This window comes from Aythya marila (assembly GCF_965140915.1).
Source record: "Aythya marila genome assembly, chromosome: Z".
Lineage (NCBI taxonomy): Eukaryota > Metazoa > Chordata > Aves > Anseriformes > Anatidae > Aythya > Aythya marila.
The window spans coordinates 61,162,996-61,185,877 of NC_139080.1; the positions used below are offsets into that span (position 1 = coordinate 61,162,996).

Genomic DNA, 22,882 nt, shown 5'->3' on the forward strand with positions numbered 1-22,882 from the left:
GTATTACTTGGTGTCAGGGGAAAAAACAGGAAAAGCATTGGTGTCAGGGAAAAGTTTAACTTGTCATTAAAAAGCATAGATCACAGAATAATTGTCTACTGAATATGTGTTATTTGTGATGAATGCAATGGGTAAAATGTGAACACCCAAATCTGCAGCGGGTTTTATTACAATGAAAGCTTTTTGACAGAACTTAATCAGACGTTGTATATTTTGGGGTCTGACCACGACTTTAATAATGCAGAACAAACACACAGTTACTTTCTATCTTTTGTTATTGTTAAGTTGAAATCTGCCTGAGGAAAGAAAGAAATTATTGTTAAGCTGAAATAACCTTAAAAACATTTTAAATAATCTGGCCTTTTGTGAGTATGGAAAAGCTAACACACTAATATTTGAAAAAAGCATACCTCAAATCATTTGGAATGGGTGGCTAGTACATCAGAGAGCATTTCCAGGCATTTTCCCCTCCTATGCTACCTCCAGGTGCTGGTATAATATGGTGATTAAATGCTTTGAATTGTTTTGTGCTGTCTGCCTGCCCCTCTCTTTCCAAATTGCTTTGGAGATATGCTGACTTCTTTCAGTGCATGTTGATATTATCTTCTGTCCTTCCTTTCATGGTATACATTAGGATCATCTTTAGAATCCTGTTCTTCAGCAACTGAACATGATCTAAATGAAACTACTATTAGTTTGAATTGTCTTGTGAAGGAATATATTGATGTTTGTCCAGTTACCACTTGTTCATAGGAATAATCTATGTTAAGGAATCTTTTATTAGCTTCTGTTAATTTCCCTCCAAATTTTGCTGAAAATAAGAAACTTAATATATACTGAAACAGTTTTTCCTTGTACATGTAAAGTATTAAAATGTTTACATCCTTTTAATTCCATCATGATGGGACTGCCTCCTATAAAACAGCTTTCTCTTTTGTGTCCTAATATGATGGCAAATGAAAATATTAGATTTTTTTGAAGATGTTTGATAGACATGGAAATTTTGAATTTGGCATAATTAGTATTTAAAACAATGTGACTTTTAAAAAATATCTTTTTATCACTTTTGCTGTTTTCCCTTATTCTGAGAGGAGAAGGTCTCTTATGTTGGTTCAATTTCTTGGTTTGTCTTTATGTAAGACATAGGATAAAGATTATTTATTCTGTGTGATGATATACTACTGTGAAATTGATTTTAAAAGATTGTCAAGAATGGGTCTGAGAAAATAATCGACTTTTTTTTTTTAACAGGGTCAACTTTCAATATTGCAAGAAAAAATAGATCATCTTGAACGCCTGTTGGCAGAAAATAATGAAATTATTTCAAATATACGAGATTCTGTGATCAATCTGAGTGAATCAGTAAAGGATGGTCAAAAAAATCCAGAGGCTATAAACTTCAGTCAAGGGTCTCTTTCTGAGCTCTTTCCTTCTGCTTCTGTTCCACTTGCCGTTGATTCTGAGGATTGTTTGTTTGCTTCAAAAAGTGGAAGCCGTAGTTCAGATGTACAGGTAAGTACATCTTTTTTCTTTTATTCTTCTGGAGTACTACCTTTCATAATTCTCAAAATACCCAAGTACTGGTAAAAGCTTAGGACTAATCACCTAATCTAAGATGTAATAGAATTGTTCAAGTGCCTGTTGTGTTTAAAGGAAAATGATATGAAACAGTTCCTTTTACCTTTTCTAAGCTGTCTAGGAAATAGTATGTGATTAAGATGACCCAACATATCAGAATGCTTTAAAGTTATTAAGAGAAGACAACCTAAGATTAACCACTGTTTATTGTCCAGTACTCTCAGAAGCTCTGGGGAAAGAGTTTGAGAGTCTATTTTCCCAGATTCTTCTAAAGCTGATATAAAATAATGTGGAAATAGTATATAGACTTATAAGCAGGTTTTACACTTGAGGGTTACATGTGTAGATGGGTCTTGAGGGTAAGACAAACCATGCTTAAAAAGTAATCATTTAAGAAAATACCCAGTATTGTTTGCCCTTTGGAATACCATTTTTGTGTTTCGGCATTCCAGTGTGTCTCCAGTTTTTATAGGCACTTTGATCAGAAAGGAGGAACATATACTATGTCAACTGGTTGGCATGAACTGGACTGGTTGAAATTTTTAAAGTCAAATGCTTCAAGTTGAATTTATTTTGCTTTCTGGTGATGCCTGTGAGTTCATTGACTCTTATATATTCAGTTTTAATGGAGTGTTTCAGGAGTGCTATGAATACTGTGTGAAGTCTGTGATCTGTACTGTTTTGGGGAGTCTTGTGGGAGTACTATAAATATTCAGCTACTCTAAAGCAAAGATTAAATTCTGAATACCAGCTTTTTCTCTCATTCTGAAAATGCAAGTATTTCTATTGTAGGAGAAAGACATGGACTTGAGATGAATAAGTATGCATCAGAACAATTGTAACCTCCGATTTATCATTTATAATGCCTTTAAGCTCTTCAGGGATAGGCACTACCTTAATATGTCTCTTACAGAGGAAGCAGTTTTTTAAAGGCAGTAATATCTAACTGTTCGTATTTGTATTATATATTATAATTTCTGTACAGGAAAGTGAAGTAGGTGGGCCTTTACATCTTTTCAAGTTACTGGATTGTTAACAGGTTATTCCTCACACAGTCTGTTAATATGTTAAACAACGCACTTTTTTAAGGTACATTAGAAATAAGCTAATGTGAATTGATGTGAATTTTCAGGTGAAATGTTTTGGCTTAAATTATTGGACCTGTTAACCTGTTGTGAATGGAAAGTATATACTAAAACTGTTCGCATGTTTCATATCACATATGTGGCATGTCAGAACGTGTACTTGCTATCATTTAATGTACCTACTCTTCCTGTACTCATACTTCATTTCCTTGCCTTACCAGGCTGGGAAGGTTGTAATATTCTTCATGTCACTGCATCAGTACCTTGTACTCAGCAGATTATCAGCCATCATCCTTAAGTCACTTTAATACTGATTTTTCTCATCCTGTGAGTCTGACCTACATTTCAGTTACAAGAATCGAAGACCTTGATTTTAGCAGAATTTTGGTAATAATAAGTTAGCCTAAGTTAACTGATCTGTTGTTACACCTGAATACCAGCTTTACTATTTAAAGCTTCACCAAGCCTGAGGTGTTCTGCAAGTTTAGTTGATTTTTTTCTTCTAGATTTTTATAAAGACTGAGAAATTCTGAGCAGATTATTTGAAGAACATTGATTTTTTTTAATATTTTAAATACTTAAACAGCTTATGTTAACTGTGTTCCTAAGCATTAACTTAAAAAAAAATAGTAAGAGAACATAGGTGAGACTTGATATTTGGATAATGAGAATGAAGGCAAAAGATGCTTCGCTGAATAAATTGTGGAAATCCATTTTAGTCATACATAATAGAGAGAGCATTATAAGAATAGATTCAAATATGGATTAAAAACCTCTAACATTTCAGTGAGTAATATTACCAGGTCTTGTTACTCCAAGAGATTTATTTTCTGTGCATAAGTTGGAGAAAACCATTTACTAATAGCATGAGAGCCCAAAAATTCTTGGATAGGATAGTTGAATGATGTTTTCTCATGGAAAAGAAATGTAAAACAAGAAATGATGCACACCATTACATATGGTGTAAGTAGGAAGGATGCTGTAATAGAGCTGACTGCTCAAAATAACATTGAATTGAGAATTGATGTCATTCAGATTAAATGCAAGGCTAATGCACACTTTTTCAAAGGGCTGAGAATGGAACTAAGTTCACAAAGTGAAGAACTCTGGATGAAATATTGTTATGACTTGACACTTTTTTATGTCAGTAGTTCAAGATGTGTCTGGAATTTGTGCTTGAAGATAGAAATCTCAACAGCCATCATGCTGAGCTGGAGAGTCTTGTAACTGATGGTGAGGTGTGTCCTTGTTGTCCCTTTCAACTACTGAACCATCTAACATTGTACTTCGCAATGTTGCTCTGTTTAAAAACAAGGCATAAATCACTTCTAACAACAACAAAAAAGGTGGCCTGAAGAGGCATGAACCGTGTTTCATTCTGTTCAGTGTTCACTGAGGCAAGTGCTTGCTCAAGACTTGTGTTACTTCAGCAGTTTGAGTCCCTCAGTATAGAGAAGCAATAAACTGATTTAGGGAAGAAAAACAAAATAAAACAACAACAAAACATGCAATTGGTAAGTTTTCATATGCTTTAACTGAAAAGCCTGGAACAATATGACTGTCTTCTGAAGCAGCCATACTGAAATCAGGGTGCATCCTTTTATTAATTTTGTTGACTGTTTTTACCAAGACCTTTCTTATTTTATCAGTATTTTATAAATAGAAAAGAAATTGAAATATCTCAAGGAAGTACTTGTCTTTTATTGTGTTTCTTACTGACTAGGTATTCCAAATTTGTTCTTAGTTTGCAGTCATGTAACCTGGTCAAGTGAAGAGGTAACTTTTAATTAATGCCTTTGACCATTCTAACTGTGGATGCTGTTGCACTGAAAGATGAAAACGGCATCTGTCTTCTGAATGTTTTGGCATAAGTGCACTGAGTTTGGCCTAATTTGGCTTGGGTTTATGCCAGTGAAAGTTTTTGAATCCTACTTTCTTCCTGGCTTTTTTCTTTAACCCAATGCTGATCAATATTAAAATCATAGAATGGCTGAGGTTTGCAGGGACCTCTAGAGATGATTTGGTCCAATCCCCTGATCAAGTAGGGCCACCCAGAGCAGGTTGCCCAAGACCACATCCAGGCAGTTTATGAATACCTCAAGGATGCAGATTGCACAGCCTCTCTGGGCAATCTGTGCCAGTGCTCCATCACGCTCACAGAGGAAGTGTTACCTACTGTTCAGAGGGAACCTAGTATTTCACTGTATGCTCATTGCCTCTTGTCCTGTCACTGGGCACCACTGAAAATAGCCTTACACTGTCCTCTTTGTATTGTTGCTTCAAGTATTTATTTACACTGATGAGATCCCTGAGTCTTCTCTTCTCTGGTATGAAGAGTCTGTCCTCTATCAACCTTTCCTTGTAGGAGTGTTGCTACAGTCTTTGTCATCATTTTGGCCCCTCATTGGACTCTCCAATGTGTCCATGTCTCTCTTGTACTGGGGAGACCAGACCTAGACACAATACTTCAGGCCTGGCCTTGCCAGTACCAAATAGAGGAGAAGGATCACCTCCTTTGACCTGCTGGCAATAGTTTACCTAATGCAGCTTGGAGTACCATTGGTCTTCTTTGCAACAAGCACTGACCAGCACTGATCCCTGAGATACACTGCTAGTTACTAGCTTCTAACTAGATTGTGTGCTACTGATCACCACTTTCTGGTCAGCTGGTTTTCCACCTACCTTACAGTCTGATCATCCAGCCCATACATCAACAGATTCTGTATTAGTATTTTAAGGAAGGCGGTTTTTTCTTCCCCCTGTCTTCATGGCCATCTTTCCTCAAGAGCCTGTGTCCCTCCATTGCCACACTCCTGTCACTGGAGCCATCCTGCTGTGTCTCACTTCAGGCCTGTTGCTTGTCAACCCTGTCAGTCACTCTCTCATAGGGCTGCTGGTAACTTTCTCCTGTATCCATCGTTCCCAGTTGTCTCTCCCAAGCAGATGTTGATCTGCAAATAGGCTTCGATGGTCACAGAACCCAAAATCCTGTTGTCATCACCACTTAAAGCAATGTCAAGGCACATGCAAGACCAGGAAATGATCTGAGACAGCCAGCATGGCTTCAGTAAGGGCAAATCGTGCCTGACCAATCTGATGGTCTTCTACGATGAAGTCACTGCATCAGTTGACAAGGGAAGACTGACTGATATCATCTACTTGGACTTCTGTATGGCCTGTGACACTGTCCTGAATGACATCCTCCTGATCTTCAAATTGGAGAGACATGGATTTGAATGATGGACACGGAATTGGCTTGAAGGTCGCATGCAGAGAGTGGTAGTCAATGTCTCTTTGTCTTAGTGGAGGCTGGTGACAAAGTGGTATTGCTCAGGGGTCTGTCTTGGGACTGGTGCTGTTTAATGTCTTTATCAGTGACGTAGACAGTGAGATCAAGTGCACCCTCAGCGAGTTTGCTGATGATACCAAGCAGAGTGGTGCAGATGATATAGCAAAAGGAAGGGACTCCGTCCAAAGGGACCTGGACAAGCTTGAGAAGTGGGCCCATGTGAACCATGTGAGGTCAGCAATCCCAGATGTGAGCGTGGACTGGGAGAAGAATTCATTGAGAGCAGCCCAGCAGAGAGACACCTGGGGGTTCTGGTGGATGAAAAGCTTGACATGAGTTAGCAGTATGTGCTTGCATCCCAGAAGGCCAACTGCATCCTGGGCTGCATCAACAGAGTGGGCAGCAAGTGTAGGAAGGGGACTGTCCCCCTCTGCTCTGTCCTTGTGAGGCCCCACCTGGAGTGCTGCATCCAGGTGCGGGGCCCCCAGCACAAGAAGGATGTGGAGTTGTCAGAGCGGGTCCAGAGGAGGGCCACAAAGATAATTAGAGGGCTGGAGCACCTCTCCTATGAAGAAAGGTGGAGAGAGCTGGGGCTGCCCATCCTGAAAAAGAAAAGGCTCCAGGGAGACCACATTTCATCTTTTCAATACTTAAAGGGAGTTTATAAAAAGATGGAGTGCAACTTTTTGTTAGGACAGATGACAGGACAAGGGCGAACCATTTTAAACTAAATGAAGGGAGATTTATATTAAAATGGCATCCCTGCCTATGACAGGGGGGTTTGGAACCCTCCCCATACCTTTTCCCCTTAGTGGTAGGATTGAAGAGAATACCCTCTGGGCCCCCATTTCACTGCTGCCCCCAGAACTCTGTAGTCACTTCTGATGGGGTATGCTTTCCCCCTGGCAGTATCATTGCTGCCCCTATGGAAAAACAGGGAGTAGCAGTGAGAGGGTCAGACAAGCTATGGCAGTCCCTCTACCACATCCTGGGTCTGGACTCTGACAGGCAGCAAACTTCCCTAGGTGGCATGTTGGGTCATTGAGACATTTATTTCAGAGAACTGCAAGATCTGTTTCCTGAGTTGCATTTCCCAGAACTTGCACAAAAACTCGTGTGAGCATGGATTGAGATCACTTTTTACTTAACATGTATTACCTTAAAATTACGTATTTTTTGGACTGTAGAAACTGGTATCTTGCAGACTGCAGAAGCTTACTTGTGGAACTCAAGCTCGATCCATAAGAAGAACTCACAGGAATGTGTACAATTCCATGAATTGTTGCTTTTTAAATAAATCTGTCTTCATGTCTGAAATGTCGAAAGAGTTTATCAGTATTAAGGTCACTCACAGGTAACTGGCAAATTTACTGAGTATACACTTGACTTTCTGCAAAGGTTTCATTTCATAGAAGAATTATAGTTCTTCAAAAATAAAGTTCTAGAATAGAAAGAAAACATGGTATTAACCTAATATTCATATAACCTTACTTGTCCTCCTTGAACTAGCAATACAGAATGCATGTCTGGAAGCACTGTACACATGTGTGAACAGCGATGATGTTCAGAGGTGTAAGCAATTTCTGCAGAGTTGTGATGTGACATCATCTCATACAGCTCGGATATTTAGTGTAGGCCCAGATGAGGCACTGCTAATCCTAGCATTATGGTGGCTTGTATTCCAGTCTAACACTGCTTGCTTTTCTTCATATCTTATGCTAAAGGCCTGTGGTGGGTGGTCCTTGGTTGGCTACCAGATGCCTGTGCAGCCAAGGTCAATGCACTGCAGTCCTCCACCTGGGGCATGATAAGGACAGTGACTGGGAGAGGTAATGGGAAAAACCCAGACTGGACATTGCCAAAGACTGAAATACTTGCGGGGAATCTGTTTTGTGATTTGCTGAAGGGACAGTGGGTAGAGTTTCACTGTGTTTGTGTATTGTCCACCTTCGTCAATGTTGCGATCATGTCTCTACGATTTTGTTGTAGGTCTATATTTGTAGATGTAACCAAGTCTGTGAAGAGTATCTGAAGATTTTCATTTAAATAAGAGTTCTTAAATATATGTTTCACAGAGGTGAGGTTGGAATGTACTGGGTATACAGGTGCCCAGGTGTTAGCCAGGGGCTATGTGGTGCAGAGGATTCCAGCCAGCTGCAAAACAGCTCCACTGCAGGGCACAAGGGAGCTCTTCCACCAAGCTGCTGGTGCCTCTGGGAGAGTGTGTTTAAGAAAGGGCGAAGTGCTGTGCAGGAGCTGTGAAAGACAGGAATGAGGAAAAAAAATGTGTGAGAAACAACCCTTTGAAAACCAAGGTCACAAAGGAAGGGAAGGGAGGAGGTGCTCCAGCTGCTAAAACAGGGGGGAGAGCCTCTGGAGGAGCAGGTATTTTCCTGCAGTCTTTGGAGGATGTGGAAGCATGTGGATCCTGTGGTCCACAGGGAACCCATTCTGGAGGAGTTCATGAAGGATTGTGGAAAGAACCCCTCCCTAGGATGAAGGAGCAGCACACTGGGCACAGCCGCCATTCACCCCCCCCCCCACCTCTTGGGAGGAGTTAAAAGCATTGGGAATGAAGGAGTGAAGGTGGACATGGGAAGAACGGGGGATGTGGAGGAGGTTTAGATTTTGATTTTTGCTTTAGATTTTGTCTTTTTCTCCATCCAACTCCATTTAAAATGGCAATAAACTAAAAAAATGTTCCCCAAGTCAAATCTGTTTTGTCTGTGATAGCAACTGGTAGGTGATCTCCCTGTCTTTATTTTGACCCCAGAGCTTTTCATCTTATTTTGGCAGCTGTCCTGTAGAGGGGCAAGGTGGTGAGAGAGCACTTAAGCTGGCATCTGGCAGCAAGCCAAGGTCGACTCAACTCAAAACTTTAATTTCTTCAGGCAGATGTTTGTTTCAGATCTATTTTTTTTTCTTAAGTTACCTGGCTGGACAGAAACCTGCCACCACTGGAATGTTTTAACTCTTATGATGTTCATATAGTAAGTGACTCCTGTAGGCCGCTTTTGTGGAATTCAAATGTTTGTTGAAGAAAGTTTGTCAGGTGTACATTTGTATTTCATTACTCCACCCCACCCCCTCACACACACACACTTTTTTTTTTGCATTGAGATACTACTCTGGAGATGGTGTTTAAAAAAAAGTTATTGAGTCCTCTTTCCATATATCATTTTTAGTGAAATTATGTTTAAGTTGAAGCAGCTGGGGAGTATACAGTGTCTAACATGGTCAGCTTGAGAAATCAGGAGCTGTGGTTTTAAATGTGTCTGACTTTTGTTTAACAATGTGTAAAGTAACTTTGAAGTCACTTTTCCTCCTCCACTCCATTGTCTGCAGCATTTAAATCCTGCTACTGTTAGCAGCTCATCCTTCTTTCTCTATCCAATTTAAATCACAAGAGTAACATGTGAAAAACATCTCCTTTTACAGTGCCCTCCCTTGCTTGCTATCTGCTACTGAAATAGCTTTGATTGACGAGCTGCAAGGCTCATTTCCTTCTTTCACTCCACTTCTATGTATTTGGTTCAGTTTCAGCTCTTGCACTTATCAAACTGTTGCAATTCAGTTTGTAAACCCCATGGAAGCCTTTTTATGGATTATTTTTTAATATTATTTTCCTGGAGTAATGATTTGAGTTAATTCAAGGAGATACATGAGACGAGCATAAGAGCTGACATCAGGTAAGAGGCAGAAATGGATGGGAAGCAGGATCTGCCTCCTTTTTTTGTGAATGGTGAAGCTCCTGATGCCTCATTAATGAAATTCATCTTTACTCTTCAGTGAAGCTAGCCTTTAAGAGCTTTGTGCAGAGGGTTATATAAGTTAAGTGTTGCTTTTTTTTTTTTTCCCTCTGTGGGGGAACATTTTAGAAGAAATTTGAGAGAATAGCTCTGAAGAGGTTTTTTTTTTTTTTTTTCCTTCAGTTCCCATACTTATGTCTTTAAATACATCGTTTTAGGAATTTGCAATGAATGCATCTGCTGGTTGCATGATTCTTTATTCTAGGTTCAGAAGCATGTATCTGACTTATGGCTTTAGTGTTCTACGATACTACTGTCTGTAGAATAAAACAGTTTTCTCAGATACCAGATTAAGTGAATGCAGAAGTTATGTACCTTCAAGCAGACAACTCTATCTACAGACTCTGAGAAGCAGATAGAACAGGTAGTACTTTTACCTGAAATAGAGCCCGAGAGATTCAGGCGTATATCAGATCACAAAGAAAGAAGAGTTAAGAGACCTCTAGAGAAGACCTTAATCAAGTCTTTTATGGTCACGTTGTCTGAGAAATGCCTAACATTGAGCTTATTCCATTTTATTCCTGTCTCCTTATTTTAACCTGCTCATATTGAATTTTCTTTTTAAATTATTTTTCTACAGCTTGCATTTATCTGCATATAGAATCTTTTGAATTTTATGCTTAATGTATTTAAATTACATTTTTTCCTGAGTAGATGCCTTCCTTTTGTTTAGATTGTTTTCCCAAGTTGAGGTCAGGTTCAATGGCTAGCTGACTACCTTTTACTGAACATGTAAAATTCCAAAGGCTGTGTGCCTGATCATTTTTCTTCTTTATATTATTATATTATTTTCTTCTTTATATTAGAAGACAACTTCTGAAATATATACCTTTGCTAGATACTCTGAATAAAATAAGTAAGGAGAGAAGCTGGGTGTTGCACCAACTATGGGTTCCAACTGTGTAAATAAAACAGATGAGAAACACATATATCTAATCTGTGCTTTGAGAATGCGGGATACAGATTTCTAAAAAGCCCATGTCCTGAAAGCTAAAGGAAATAGTGAAAAATCTAGAAAACTTAATTTGATAGAAGCCAGTTTATCTATTTACAGAAATTTGCTGAAGGTTGGCTTCGGGTAGCTAGTCACTGGTTTCAACACTGATAGGTGGAAGAAACTGCTTAATAACAGAGCTTTTATGTTACACATCAAGTTTTTGACCTGTTATGAGTAATGATTTATTCTTGTGTTACTATATCATCATGTAAAAGTATCCCATGCAATGGGACTTTTAGTAAACACTTTATACATATACTTGCCGTGCAAAACCACAACATTCAAAGCTTTTAGAAACTGAAAACTCTTATCCTGGTGTGTCTTAGAACAATTTGTACCTACCATTATAATGCTGCACGTTCTACAGCCATAAGTGTGATTCAGCGACGTGTTTACATTGGCAATCGCAAACACTGTGTTGATACAGAAAATATCAGCTTCCAGTGAAGGACCTGACATGACTACATGCACATTATTGACCTTTTAGGTGGTTACCAAAGCAATGTGTTTATGTGGTAACTTATAAATGTTCTGTCTAGTTTCCTGGTTGGTTATGTTACTTAAAGTTTTACCTTTCTCTCTTCAGGGCATTGCTTATGCCCAGAATGCTCACTGGGCATTGCAAGTGTCTGATGCTATTGTGTGCTCTCATAGTTTTCAGTGGATCCCACATTTCCAGAGCTTATGCCTTTGACATGAAATCAATGTCCTCGATTAATTAATAGAGGAGATTCTGACCTGCTTGGAGAATTCATAAATAACTCCAAGTTTTGTTACCCCTACAGAATAAAGTCAATTTCTGCTTCATTCATTTCCTCACATCTTCTACTCGCTTTCCAACTCTTACACTATCACTTATGGTGCTCTTCCACTCAGTCTTGACCTTGCACCTTCATTAGAGATATATGCTGTTCCTAGAGGAAACTTATGTTTGTATTTGAATTTGTAATCTCACTTCATGTATTTATCAGGTATGAACATGTCCTCTGTTCAAGGCAGGAAACTCTGTGCCCAAACGCTTTTGCACACTTTCAAGCACCAAAATCCATACAGAAAATGTGTTAGAGTAACTCCAGTTTTGGTGATCTTCCTTTCCACAATTTCATTATGAGATTAAAGGTGTTTCTTAAACAGGAAAATGTAATCTACATCTTCCATCATAGTTCATTTGCTCTTTTTCTTCATTCCCACGAGATTGTAAATATCATGTAATTTATGTGCTGGGGGAAAGAAAAGACTTTTTATGCTCTTAGACTTCCTGCTAGATTGCTGTAGCAACAGCTTAAAATAGCTGGCTTGTTCTGTTTGGGAAGATACAACATGGCATCTTGAGGTTCTGTTCTAGTTTTGTTTTGAGACTAATGTTTAAATAAATACATTATTTACTCAGTTTAAATAAATTTGTACTCTGCTGTGCTTCACTTTTAGTGGAATTACACTGAAATTATTAAAGCTCTTACCTTTTGAAAGTATTTCTTGTTTTTTAATTACCACCCAAATGCATAGCTTTGGAAGAAACTTCTTTGAATGAAGTCCTTTGTTATTACAGATAACCATACTATACAATTTCTTTGAAGCTGAGGAAAGGTTAAAGTTAATTAGTTTTGTGGAATTTTTAAATAAACTGTCTTTATTTTGTAAAAGGTCACATATATTTATATATAAAGGCTGCTTTTTTGTACACTTACTGTAAATTTATAGCTTTTCTTCAGATGTTAAAGATAAATCAGAAAGATTGAAAGCTTTTGTTGGATTTTCTTTGAGAAAAATGCCAGTTAAATAGATTTTTTTCTTCTGTAAAGTTCTTACATGATTCAAAAATAGGAAGTGAATTTTAGAAGTGTGCAAGGGAGCTATGTCTTTAAAATCGTACAGAAAGTAAAAAGCTTGTCCAGATGATTGTTTATCAGTTTCAGTCTGCTTTTAGGAAATAAGACAATGTTTCTAAATAAATAAAAATTGGGTATGGTAACTTTGGTCTAAACTTATGTTAGAAGATTGTTTTAGAAGCTGTCTGGTATCTAAATTTCATAAGAATGTGTTAGAGTTACTCTGGAGTTACTTGATTTACCAGAGATCTTCTTATTTGCATTAACAATTGAAATGTTCTTCCTTGTATCATTAGTGTACCAGTCAACAGTATATACAAAAGGAGCTTTATTATAACAACTGACTATATTTCTGAATACTTCTACGTGATAGTTTTTCAATTCCCTTTTGTGAATTTGACTTTTGCCTCAGTCTCTCACACTGTAATCACTTCTTGCTGCTTTCTTAACCTGTCCTTTTCATCACTTACATTTCCCTGTCTATTAAGTATCTTGTGCTATTTCTGTATAATGTTTTCCCTACTTTCCTTACCCACTGCTATTGCAAGCTGTAGTCATTTTGGTGGCTTAAGGCTTTTGTTCTTACCCTTTGTGTAAAGTTTCAGTTTCCTTAGAATAGGACTTGCCAAGTGCTTCTCATCACCCTAGTTTTGTCTTGGGTGTCCTACTGCGACTTGAAACGTGCTTTTATTTGTCAATTTTCTATTAATTTACAATTCATCTCTCCTTGTAATGAACAAGCTGATCCAGTGTTATTGCTGTTACTTGATGAAAACAGCTTTGGTTTGAATTGCAGAACTTTTTTTTTATGGATTTATATTTTAAATTTCTTCTACCCTTTTTTTAGATGTTGGATGTCTATGACATTCTTCCTTTCGATAATCCAGATGGTGGTGTTTGGAAACAAGGATTTGATATCACATACAATGAAAATGAATGGGACAGCGAACCGCTTCAAGTTTTTGTTGTGCCTCACTCACATAATGACCCAGGTAATATTTTAACCATATCGATTTGGGTATCTAGAGGCTTTTGAATTAAGATACATATATATATGTGTATGTATGTATATATATATATTAAGAATTAAGATACATATATATATGTGTATATATATATGTGTGTGTGTATATATATGTGTATATATACACACACATATATATATATGTATCTTAATATATATATATTATATATATATTATATATCTTAATATATATACTTATGCAATTTCTGTTAAAATCTTGATGTTTTTTCTGCACAGTATGTTAAATTTAAATCTAGCAAAGCAGTCAAACATACATAACTTTAATGCTATGGACTTCAAGGGACAACTATTACAATAGAAATTGTACACATGTACATTAACTGGAGTAGAACTTCAGTGGTGTTATTAGAAGGTGACATTTTTCTGTGTTTCTGTGAACATCTTAAGTAGATGTTCATGGTGTAATAAATAAAGTGGACAAGTGTCACTTGCATTTTACAGTCATTTCAAAAAAACTGAATTACGCTGCTAAGCATATTCCTGGTATGTGTACGCTGACCATGAGATGCTGGTGAAGCTGCTTGTTTTTGTGGAAAGCCACAATTGAATTGACTTAAATCTCTTGAGTCTTAAATATCTCTTAAATAATCTTAAATTATTTCTGTCCTTTCACTTCTAGCATGTAAAATCAAGAAATCTGCATCTCCTTGTGCATAAAATTTTCCATCATGTTCAAAATTCTCAGTTGTTATTAAATAGTGTTAGAATGAGGTATATAGTATGATATTGTTACCCTGGTATGTGTAGCCCCTTCCATTACCATACGTGATTGTGTGAAACTGAATTGTTTGCTTTTGGAAGGAGTGTTATCACAGAAATCTTCAGATCTTTGGTAAGGACACTTCTGTGGAGTTGTCTGCAGTATGAAAATGCTTGTTAATAAGCACTTGAATTAAGGAAAATATATTTACACCAGAGGTGTAAAATCTCTTGTATAGCTAATGGTTACATTATTCCTTTCTCACAGAGGATTAAAAGACATGGTACAAAGAGAATTCTTTATGCCAGAAAAGCTTAAGGTATACCTACACTGTAACAATATACATGAAAAATACTTACCAACAAAAGAAGTTGCTTGGTAAAGATATAACTAGTAGCTCCAGAAGCATTAATTTCTCTTTCCATTTTGTCTTTTCTCATCTGAGGCTACTTTTATTTAAGCTTTTCATGTAACCAGTTATGCCTGTGAAATCGGTAGTTGAAAGGCAAAGAAACTGCCTTGAAACAGAACCTATAGAGAAAGGGGAAAGGTACTCTTCAGTTTTAAGCTCTGTTTTTGGGAATGGCTCGAAATGCTTGAATGCTCTGAAATGCTTTGTATAACTAGATTCTGATAAATCTGGATTGCCTGCGTCCATATGATTGCAACCAGAATGTACAAAATTGGAGTCTCTGTGATTCTTCCTTCAGTAAATAATATATTTACCCATTATTGGGAAAACAGATACGAGAATGGGTACCTCTCATACTTATGATCAGCATCAGGAATAATTCTCATTCTGTTGAAGGCAGGTGGTGGAGATTAGAGCACCTCACTAGAATGAGGTCAAAAGCCTTCAAAGATAACTGGCCAACCCTTCTAACATTTATGGCTATGTTGACAGCGATCCTGGTAATGTCTTTTCAGTTAATTATTTTAGAATTGAGACTTGTGAGCTTTCTAATACGTGTTTGAATTAGACTGAAGATCTTTATTGCTGGATGCGATTGTTACACACATAGTACAAGCAGAACTGAAGGAGACTCATTTCCCCCCCCCCCCCCCAAATTTCTGCCTAACTAAAAATGCATGTGAAAGTGTGTGTGAATATATCAGGTCCAAATACTGCTTTTAAAAAGTGCATTAATTATTTTTAACATCAGTAATTTTATCTTACAACCCATTTTTATTGTTTAAAATCATCTCTGTTTCCCAGGTGGAAATCTGTATAGTTTTAAGAAGTTTATTGCAGTGATAAGATAAAAGAGGATTTAAGCATAAAGTTTTAATACATAGAGTTTAACTTCACAGAGTTTCAGGTTGGTTTTCTTTCTGTTGACCGGATCTGGATATGTTTTTCGTGTGACTTAGTTTTCCTGACATGTTTGGAATAGTAATTAAGATTGTTGTTCTAATCCACCAAAGTATAAGACTAGGATAGGATAACACTAAAGCAGAAATGAAAAAATGCTGGTTGAATTAAATTTGAGAAGTTTACCTTTAAAAAAATTCAGACTGTAGACCGTGAAATTGAAAGTTCATTGGTTGATATGTTGATGTTTAATAGGAAAATTAAAGTACAATTACTACTGTTCATCTAGAACTTGTTTTCTTCTTAATACAGAGCTGCAGCATACTCTTTTCTAGAAACAGAGAGCTGTCTATGAAGGCTATGTAAAGACTATACAATATAATCCAAGAGGTGAACACTTAATTACTGTAGAGGAAGAAGAGATCTAGGAGTAGAATGTGAAACTGCAGGTGGTTGGCTTTTTTTTTTTTTTACATGCTGAATTACATGCTATCACAGTTTTTATTGCTGGCTTCTCAATATTTCTGTGGTTGCATGTAAAGTATTAGGCAACGTTTAGGGAGGGAGGTCTTTTTTTCTTTTTTTTTGTTAGAACAGTTCCTTTGGAAATTGAGAGTACCGTTACAGACATCATGCTTTGATTATTGATCAGTATAAATGTTCTTTTTTTTTTTGTAAGCTTTCCATGCTACCTAAAACATATAGGCAAATAAGAAACAAGACTTCCATTTTTCAACTTTTTGGAACAGCATACGTGATTGTGTCTCCTTCCAGGAACTAGTTAGCTGAGTGTTAAACAGAACTATAATACTAGTTTGTCTGTTTGTGTTCTGATTTTTTTCTGAAACTTTGCCTGTTTCTCTACATTTGTGTCTTAAGTAGAGCTTGAGGAAGAAAATTGAGCTGGAAAGTGTAGACAGTTATAGTGCCAAATCAGTTAGTGAAATGCTTCAGGATTTTTTGCACAGCAATGAATTGCATTGACTTTTGGACATGACTTGAATGCTGTCACGTCCAACAAAGAAAACAGTTTTAACATTAAAAAAGTGCATAGTGACGATAAATGGGGAGGTGGGGTTGGATGGAGGTGTGAGGATGTAGAGCAGAGGATTCAGCTTTCCACACGTATGAGGATAAATATGAGTGAGGCAGTTGAAAGAAAAGCAGCTTAACAGCACTCACGCTCTACTGCTATCACACTTTCTTTCAGAAAATGAAAGTAACTGGCAAAGTCCCGAGTACTCATTAAGTCAAGACTAGCATAAGGACATTAAAAGCAGTGTATTTTTTCTTATTTACAATTTCACATTGGCAAAGGTTCTGCTATAAATTTAAACCAACAAGAGTGATTTTGGTGATATAACTAGCTTTAGTTTTGGTAATTGCAGCTTTAAGCTAATATACTTTTTTCCAGAGGTAAATTAGAATTAAAATTTTCCTGGTCCAAATACACTGGTAAGCCTTTTCTTTCAGTTTGGGAATAAGCTCTTAGCTCATTAAGTATCAGAATGAACTTGAGTTGTACTAGATTAAGTGATGTTAGGGGTTGAAATGCGAAATAATATATTTAACATGGTTTAGTCTTTAGTATTCAGCTTCTGGGAAGCAATTGCAAGTTAATTAATTCATTGTTCTCTTCAGCTTTTGATAATTTTTTAAAAAAAATCTTTATAGCTCTATGCAAAGTTGGGCAGTCTCCACAAGTAGCTATGTTTAAGCATGTTTTAGCATTGATTTATAATGAACTATATTAAGTGCAAGGTACCAGACATGGTAATGAAATTTCAGAGTATTTTCTGGTGGCTTGCAACTAATGCTATGAACACTTAAATTTTTCCTAAGACTTGCTCAAGATTCAGCATGCTAACCATGTTGTACCCTTCTTCTATAGCTTAACTGATTATATATTAAAAATGAGTCCTTACGCATAACTCTGTTCTTCCTACATTATAATATGTTGTTATGCCAGTTGCTTTGTCATTTATTCCTATACTTTATTTATGTTGGTTTGTTAATGAGTTTTTCAACAATGTTTTAAGACTAATTCAGTGTAGATTTGCTTTTTTTCTGCAATATAGTAGGGTAATAAAACCATGCTAATATAGTTCATTGTTATGATATATTTCTGCATATGAAAAACATAGTATGGTTTCAATAGTTTCAGTTCATTTTGCATTAGTTTTGTGCTAGTATAAGGATGTTATATCTTACAGAATAAATTCCTACTAAAAAAGCCATAAATATGTAGTCTGCTACGTGTGGCTGTTTTCATGTAAGTATTGGTAAAATATTTCTTTGATTTGTTAAAAGGTAAATGAGCATTACATTGGCTCTACAATTCTACCTAAGATGAATGTCATCTATCTATTATCCTTAAAATAAAGCAGAGTACAAATATTGATTCAGAAAGGATATATTCAATAATAAATTTAGACTTAAAATGATTTTATTAATACTAAAATCTTAAGCATTAATCTAAGTTATTTTTCAAACAATATTAACTCCATCCAGAAAAACTTAATGCTCATTAAGCAGACTGGCATTGAGTTAGAATGGCAGTGCATCCACAGAGCAGAAATGAGAGGGAGAACTTGTAATCAGAGTGGAATCAATATGGTCAGATTTATCTGGATAATAATTTTCATATTTAATGGAAGCTTTCACAAAATCTTAAAATGTGGATGTTTTAGGGATGATTTATAATATCATTTGCTTTCTCCAGTAGTTATTATATGTTCCTTAAACACAGCTGCTGAGAACCTTTTGGCAGCACACTCATGCAATGCAAGACCTGGTATGAAGAAGAGGAATATGCTCGTTGTGTATTAAGTAGACAGGTTTATCTGCTTCCTTTTCCTAGTTAGAGTTACAGAAAGAAGAACAGCCTTTCCATATTCTGGGGTGGAAGATGCATGTGCTTCTTCATACAAGGTTTTAGGGAGAGGTTAAAGAATTTCATGGAAGGCTCCACACTGCAAGGCATTGCATTTGCAAACTGCAAGGCACTGCAATTGCAATGCATTGTTGAAGTTGGATATTCATTCACTCTGTATCTCACTGAGTTGATAGCTTTCCTGAAAAGGGATTGCAGCTGCAACATACTTTCCCCAGTCATTGCTACAAAACCCCTTAGTCATAAATGATGCTGGACATGTGCAGCAGGGTTTACTGATGCTCAGATAACCCTCATTTTATTTCTTTATACTCTCTTTGTGGGATACCAGTAGTGTCTCTTCATTTTCTCTTCAATATGTTACTAGTAATTTCAGTCCAGTCATTTTATGTAGACTAGAGTGATGAGGTGCAGTAGGAAATTGACAATTTAAAAATCCGCATATTCTCAGCTGATCAAAGTACAATGCCTAATATTCCATATGTTTATACTTCAAGGCAATAAAGCATATAAACTTCATAAAGAAAATAACAAAACAAAAACAACAACCGAACAACAACATAAAAATCCCAGAGTGTAGTACTAGAAGTTGTCCACAGCATAAAAAATTCAAAATTGAAAAAAATGTTCCACTTAATTATTTGAAGGGGAGAGGGAGAAGGCAGGTCACTAAAAATGGAAAGTAATATGCATTTCCTTTTGTTTTTCTTTTACTTAGGCTGGCTGAAGACTTTTGATGATTACTTCAGAGATCAGACACAACATATCCTAAATAACATGGTTATAAAACTGCAAGAAGACAACCGAAGGAAATTCATATGGTCTGAGATTTCTTACTTTTCAAAGTGGTGGGATGGAATAGATAGCCAGAAAAAGGATGCCGTTAAAAGGTTTGAACACCTTTGCTACTTCTTACATTCAATGTGGCATGTTCTGCAACTTTGTGTGTAATTGACTGCATTGTAAACTTGAGATTCAGCTCGTACTGCAGAATTATTAGAATAATCACACTACTCAAATTCTGATTGTTTGGGTGTGTTTACTGTTTTTCATTTATAAAGTAAAACTGTTCGGACAAATGGACCTCAATTACTAGTAAAGGTTTCCATGTCCAGCATTTAAGAGCAATTCAGATTGCAATGGGTTGTGATTACAAACTTAACTCCGTTATTGGAAGTCATGTTAAAGCGCCATTAATGGAATAATTTTTCATACTAGCTATTTATGTACTTCTTTCTCCAGTTACAACACAGTTATGAAATGAGACTTTTCTTTTTTAAATGAGCATTTTTGATAAACAAGTGGCAACTTCAATTGTGAAGTAGTATGTACCCTTTCTCATTTCTTTTAATCTGCCTCGAGACAGTATTCAACAGTCCCTAACTCATCTCTGTGATTCCCTTCTTCACATGCCCCCCTTCAAGGTGCATGGGATGCATTATAGTAATGTAAGCCTCATAGCTCCAAAGCTTAAGTAACCCTGGAAATCTTGAAAATGACTTAAAAACTATTAAAAGAACTATGTACAATGTATGAGTATTACAGTACAGTTGCTCGTTTTTTTGAGATGGAAAAAAAAAAAGCCTTGGAACACTAACCAGTAAATGATACTACAGAACTATGTACCTTCCTGAGGGAAATCAGGTATTTAGTTAAACTGGTGCAACAGTTACAGAAACTGCACTAGAGATTATTGTTCCTGCATATTTTACAGTGCTCTTATTGGCTTTATCTATAATATGACTAATTTCTGATATTTACTGTATTTCTTTCTTGGATTATTTTAGCAGTTATATGCTAGTGTACAGTATAATTAAAAAGATTAAATTATTTAATTGTAGGAACAGCCTGATGCTGGAAGCATGATAGTTATGTTTATTGGCATCTTAATAGGGAGACTGGATCATCCTGTGATGTGTTTCAAGAAGGCATTTTAATGAGTGAGATGGTCTGAAGCGTTTATAGATATAATAAACATTGGAGCTCTATCAAGCTCTCTAAAACAGTAAAAGGAACAGTAGATTAAGGATGGAAGATAGCAGTAGTGCTTTAAATGTGCAGTGTCTAGGCATCTTGATCAATTGGTCTTTAGCACTGTGCAACATACTGTTTTCTTTTTTGTAGTCTGTGCATGAAGTAGCTATCTTCCTGATTAAAACAAAAAATATATATATACCACATGCAGAAGAGGTACTAGTTTCGTTGTTGTTGTTGTTCTGCACACAGGCATTAAAAAAAAATCACTGTTTCTATATTGATTCTTTCTTTCTTTGATTAAAAAATGTAGGCCAACGTCAGAAGTAACGTAACTTAGACTTTGTGATTGTGTCCCTTACAACTACCTGTCAGGTATTCAGAAATTGATTTTAAAAATATGTTTTCATATGCAATATTCTGAACACAATTTACATATTCTTTAGGTTAATAAAAGATGGACAATTTGAAATAGTAACAGGAGGATGGGTCATGCCTGATGAAGCCTCTGCTCATTACTTTGCTGTAATTGACCAGATGATAGAAGGACATCAGTGGCTAGAAAGGAACCTGGGTATGTAGATTGATCTAAAATATAACTGTGTTAGTACAGCAAGTTGCTTCATATCTCTTATGTCCTTAGCAGGCTTTCCTTGCTCTTCTTCCCTGAAATGTTAAATCAGACTACTTACTGAAAGCCAAAAGACTTAGTTTCCAGTATTGACATCTCTATTTGTGAAAATCATGACAAAGACCTTCAAATTACTTAAAAATTTATTTTCCTTCTATTTGTTTGGATCTCTTCTGCAGGCTGTATTTATTGGGTGTTGTGTATTTACTAGGTTCTTAGATATTTCCAAAAAAACAAACAAACATGAATTTTAGTAGTAGTTGTAAAGCCAAAACCAAATGTAATGTTAGAATTGTTTGCGTTAAAAAGAAAAGAAGCCAACTCATTCACTTTCAGAACTTAGAGGAATTCTTGTAGTAAAGTTGACTGAATTGCTTTGGTTGTTGTAAAAGTTGTTTTTTTTTTTGTTAGTCGCATAAATAGAGAATTCCTTTTACATTGGCATTATTTGTGTAGTGATTTTATTGATAACAGTATGTCATTTAATTAAATTATTTTGAAAAGCTGTTTCATGATGTCATTTTTAGGACAAGGTGGAATGCTCTTAAACTAAAAGAGAATACATTTAGACTAGACATTAGGAGGAAATTCTTTACTGTAAGGGTGATGAGGCGCTGGTACAGGTTGCCGAGAGAAACTGTAGATGCCTCACCCCCAGAGGTGTTAAAGGCCAGGCTGGATGGGGCCTTGGTCTACCTGGTCCAGTGGGTAGTATCCCTGTCCACTGCAGGGGGGTTGGAGTTCGATGATCTTTAAGGTCACTTCCAAACCCAAGCTATTCTATGATGATTCTTTCTTTTTTAGATTGCAATTTCTACAAATACAGCTCCTCATAATTATAAGACTGTGGAGTAGAAGGGGTAGAAGGCAAGTTTAGTAAAAGGATAATACTGAATCATTGTATTATGCTTCTTTCTGTTTTGTTTCTGATGGGAAAGTAAAAATGCATCTAAGGAACCATGTTGAAGAATCAGTTAAACAAGAGTTAGATACAGTTTCTTTACTTGCTAATGTGAAATTTACTTGCTGGTATGAAATTATAGGTACCTTATAGGTACCTGTACAGGTAGGTATAGGTACATTATAGGTACCGGGATGAGGGGGAATAGGCTAAAGTTGCAGCAGGGGAGGTTTAGGTTAGATGTTAGGAAGAACTTCTTTACCGAAAGGGTTGTTAAGCATTGGAATGGGCTGTCCAGGGAAGTGGTGGAGTCACCATCCCTGGAGGTCTTTAAAAGACATTTAGATGGAGAGCTTAGGGATATGGTTTAGTGGAGGACTGGTTAGTGTTAGGTCAGAGGTTGGACTAGGTGATCTTGGAGGTCTCTTCCAACCTAGATGATTCTGTGAAATTCAGTGAAAAGGCAATAGTAATTGGTATAATTCTAATAATTGTCATTCAAGTAAATAAATTCATTTTGAAAGAAAAGATAGTCCCAAAGCCAGCAAAGGTGAAAATTATTTAAATTACACTGAAAATTCAACAAGTTACAACAGCTGTCTTCATTTGTTCATTTTCTTTCAGCTTTTCTTTCCAATTATAACATCTGGAAACTACTTAAATGAAAAAGATGATGTTTTGTTATGATTCCGTGTAAAGATGTTTGAGACAAAATTGAAATAGTATAAAAGTGTAGAGTACTAATCTCAATGTTTTTTTTTAATGTAGCTAGAATATATTGCTTCTTAAATATTTGATTTGTTTTCATAAGTAATTATCTGTGTTATTCTAGGTTGTTA

General features: G+C 36.3%; 1 protein-coding gene across 1 annotated transcript in view; it reads left to right on the forward strand.

Moving 5' to 3' along the window:
* MAN2A1 (mannosidase alpha class 2A member 1) overlaps positions 1–22,882 on the forward strand; it is a 131,850-nt gene that overhangs the window by 11,529 nt on the left and 97,439 nt on the right. Inside the window, exons 2-5 of the mRNA XM_082783086.1 lie at positions 1,252–1,512; positions 13,435–13,579; positions 19,256–19,427; positions 20,958–21,085. Coding sequence (XP_082639212.1) covers positions 1,252–1,512; positions 13,435–13,579; positions 19,256–19,427; positions 20,958–21,085 — 706 coding nt within the window. The remainder of the gene's footprint in view (positions 1–1,251; positions 1,513–13,434; positions 13,580–19,255; positions 19,428–20,957; positions 21,086–22,882) is intronic.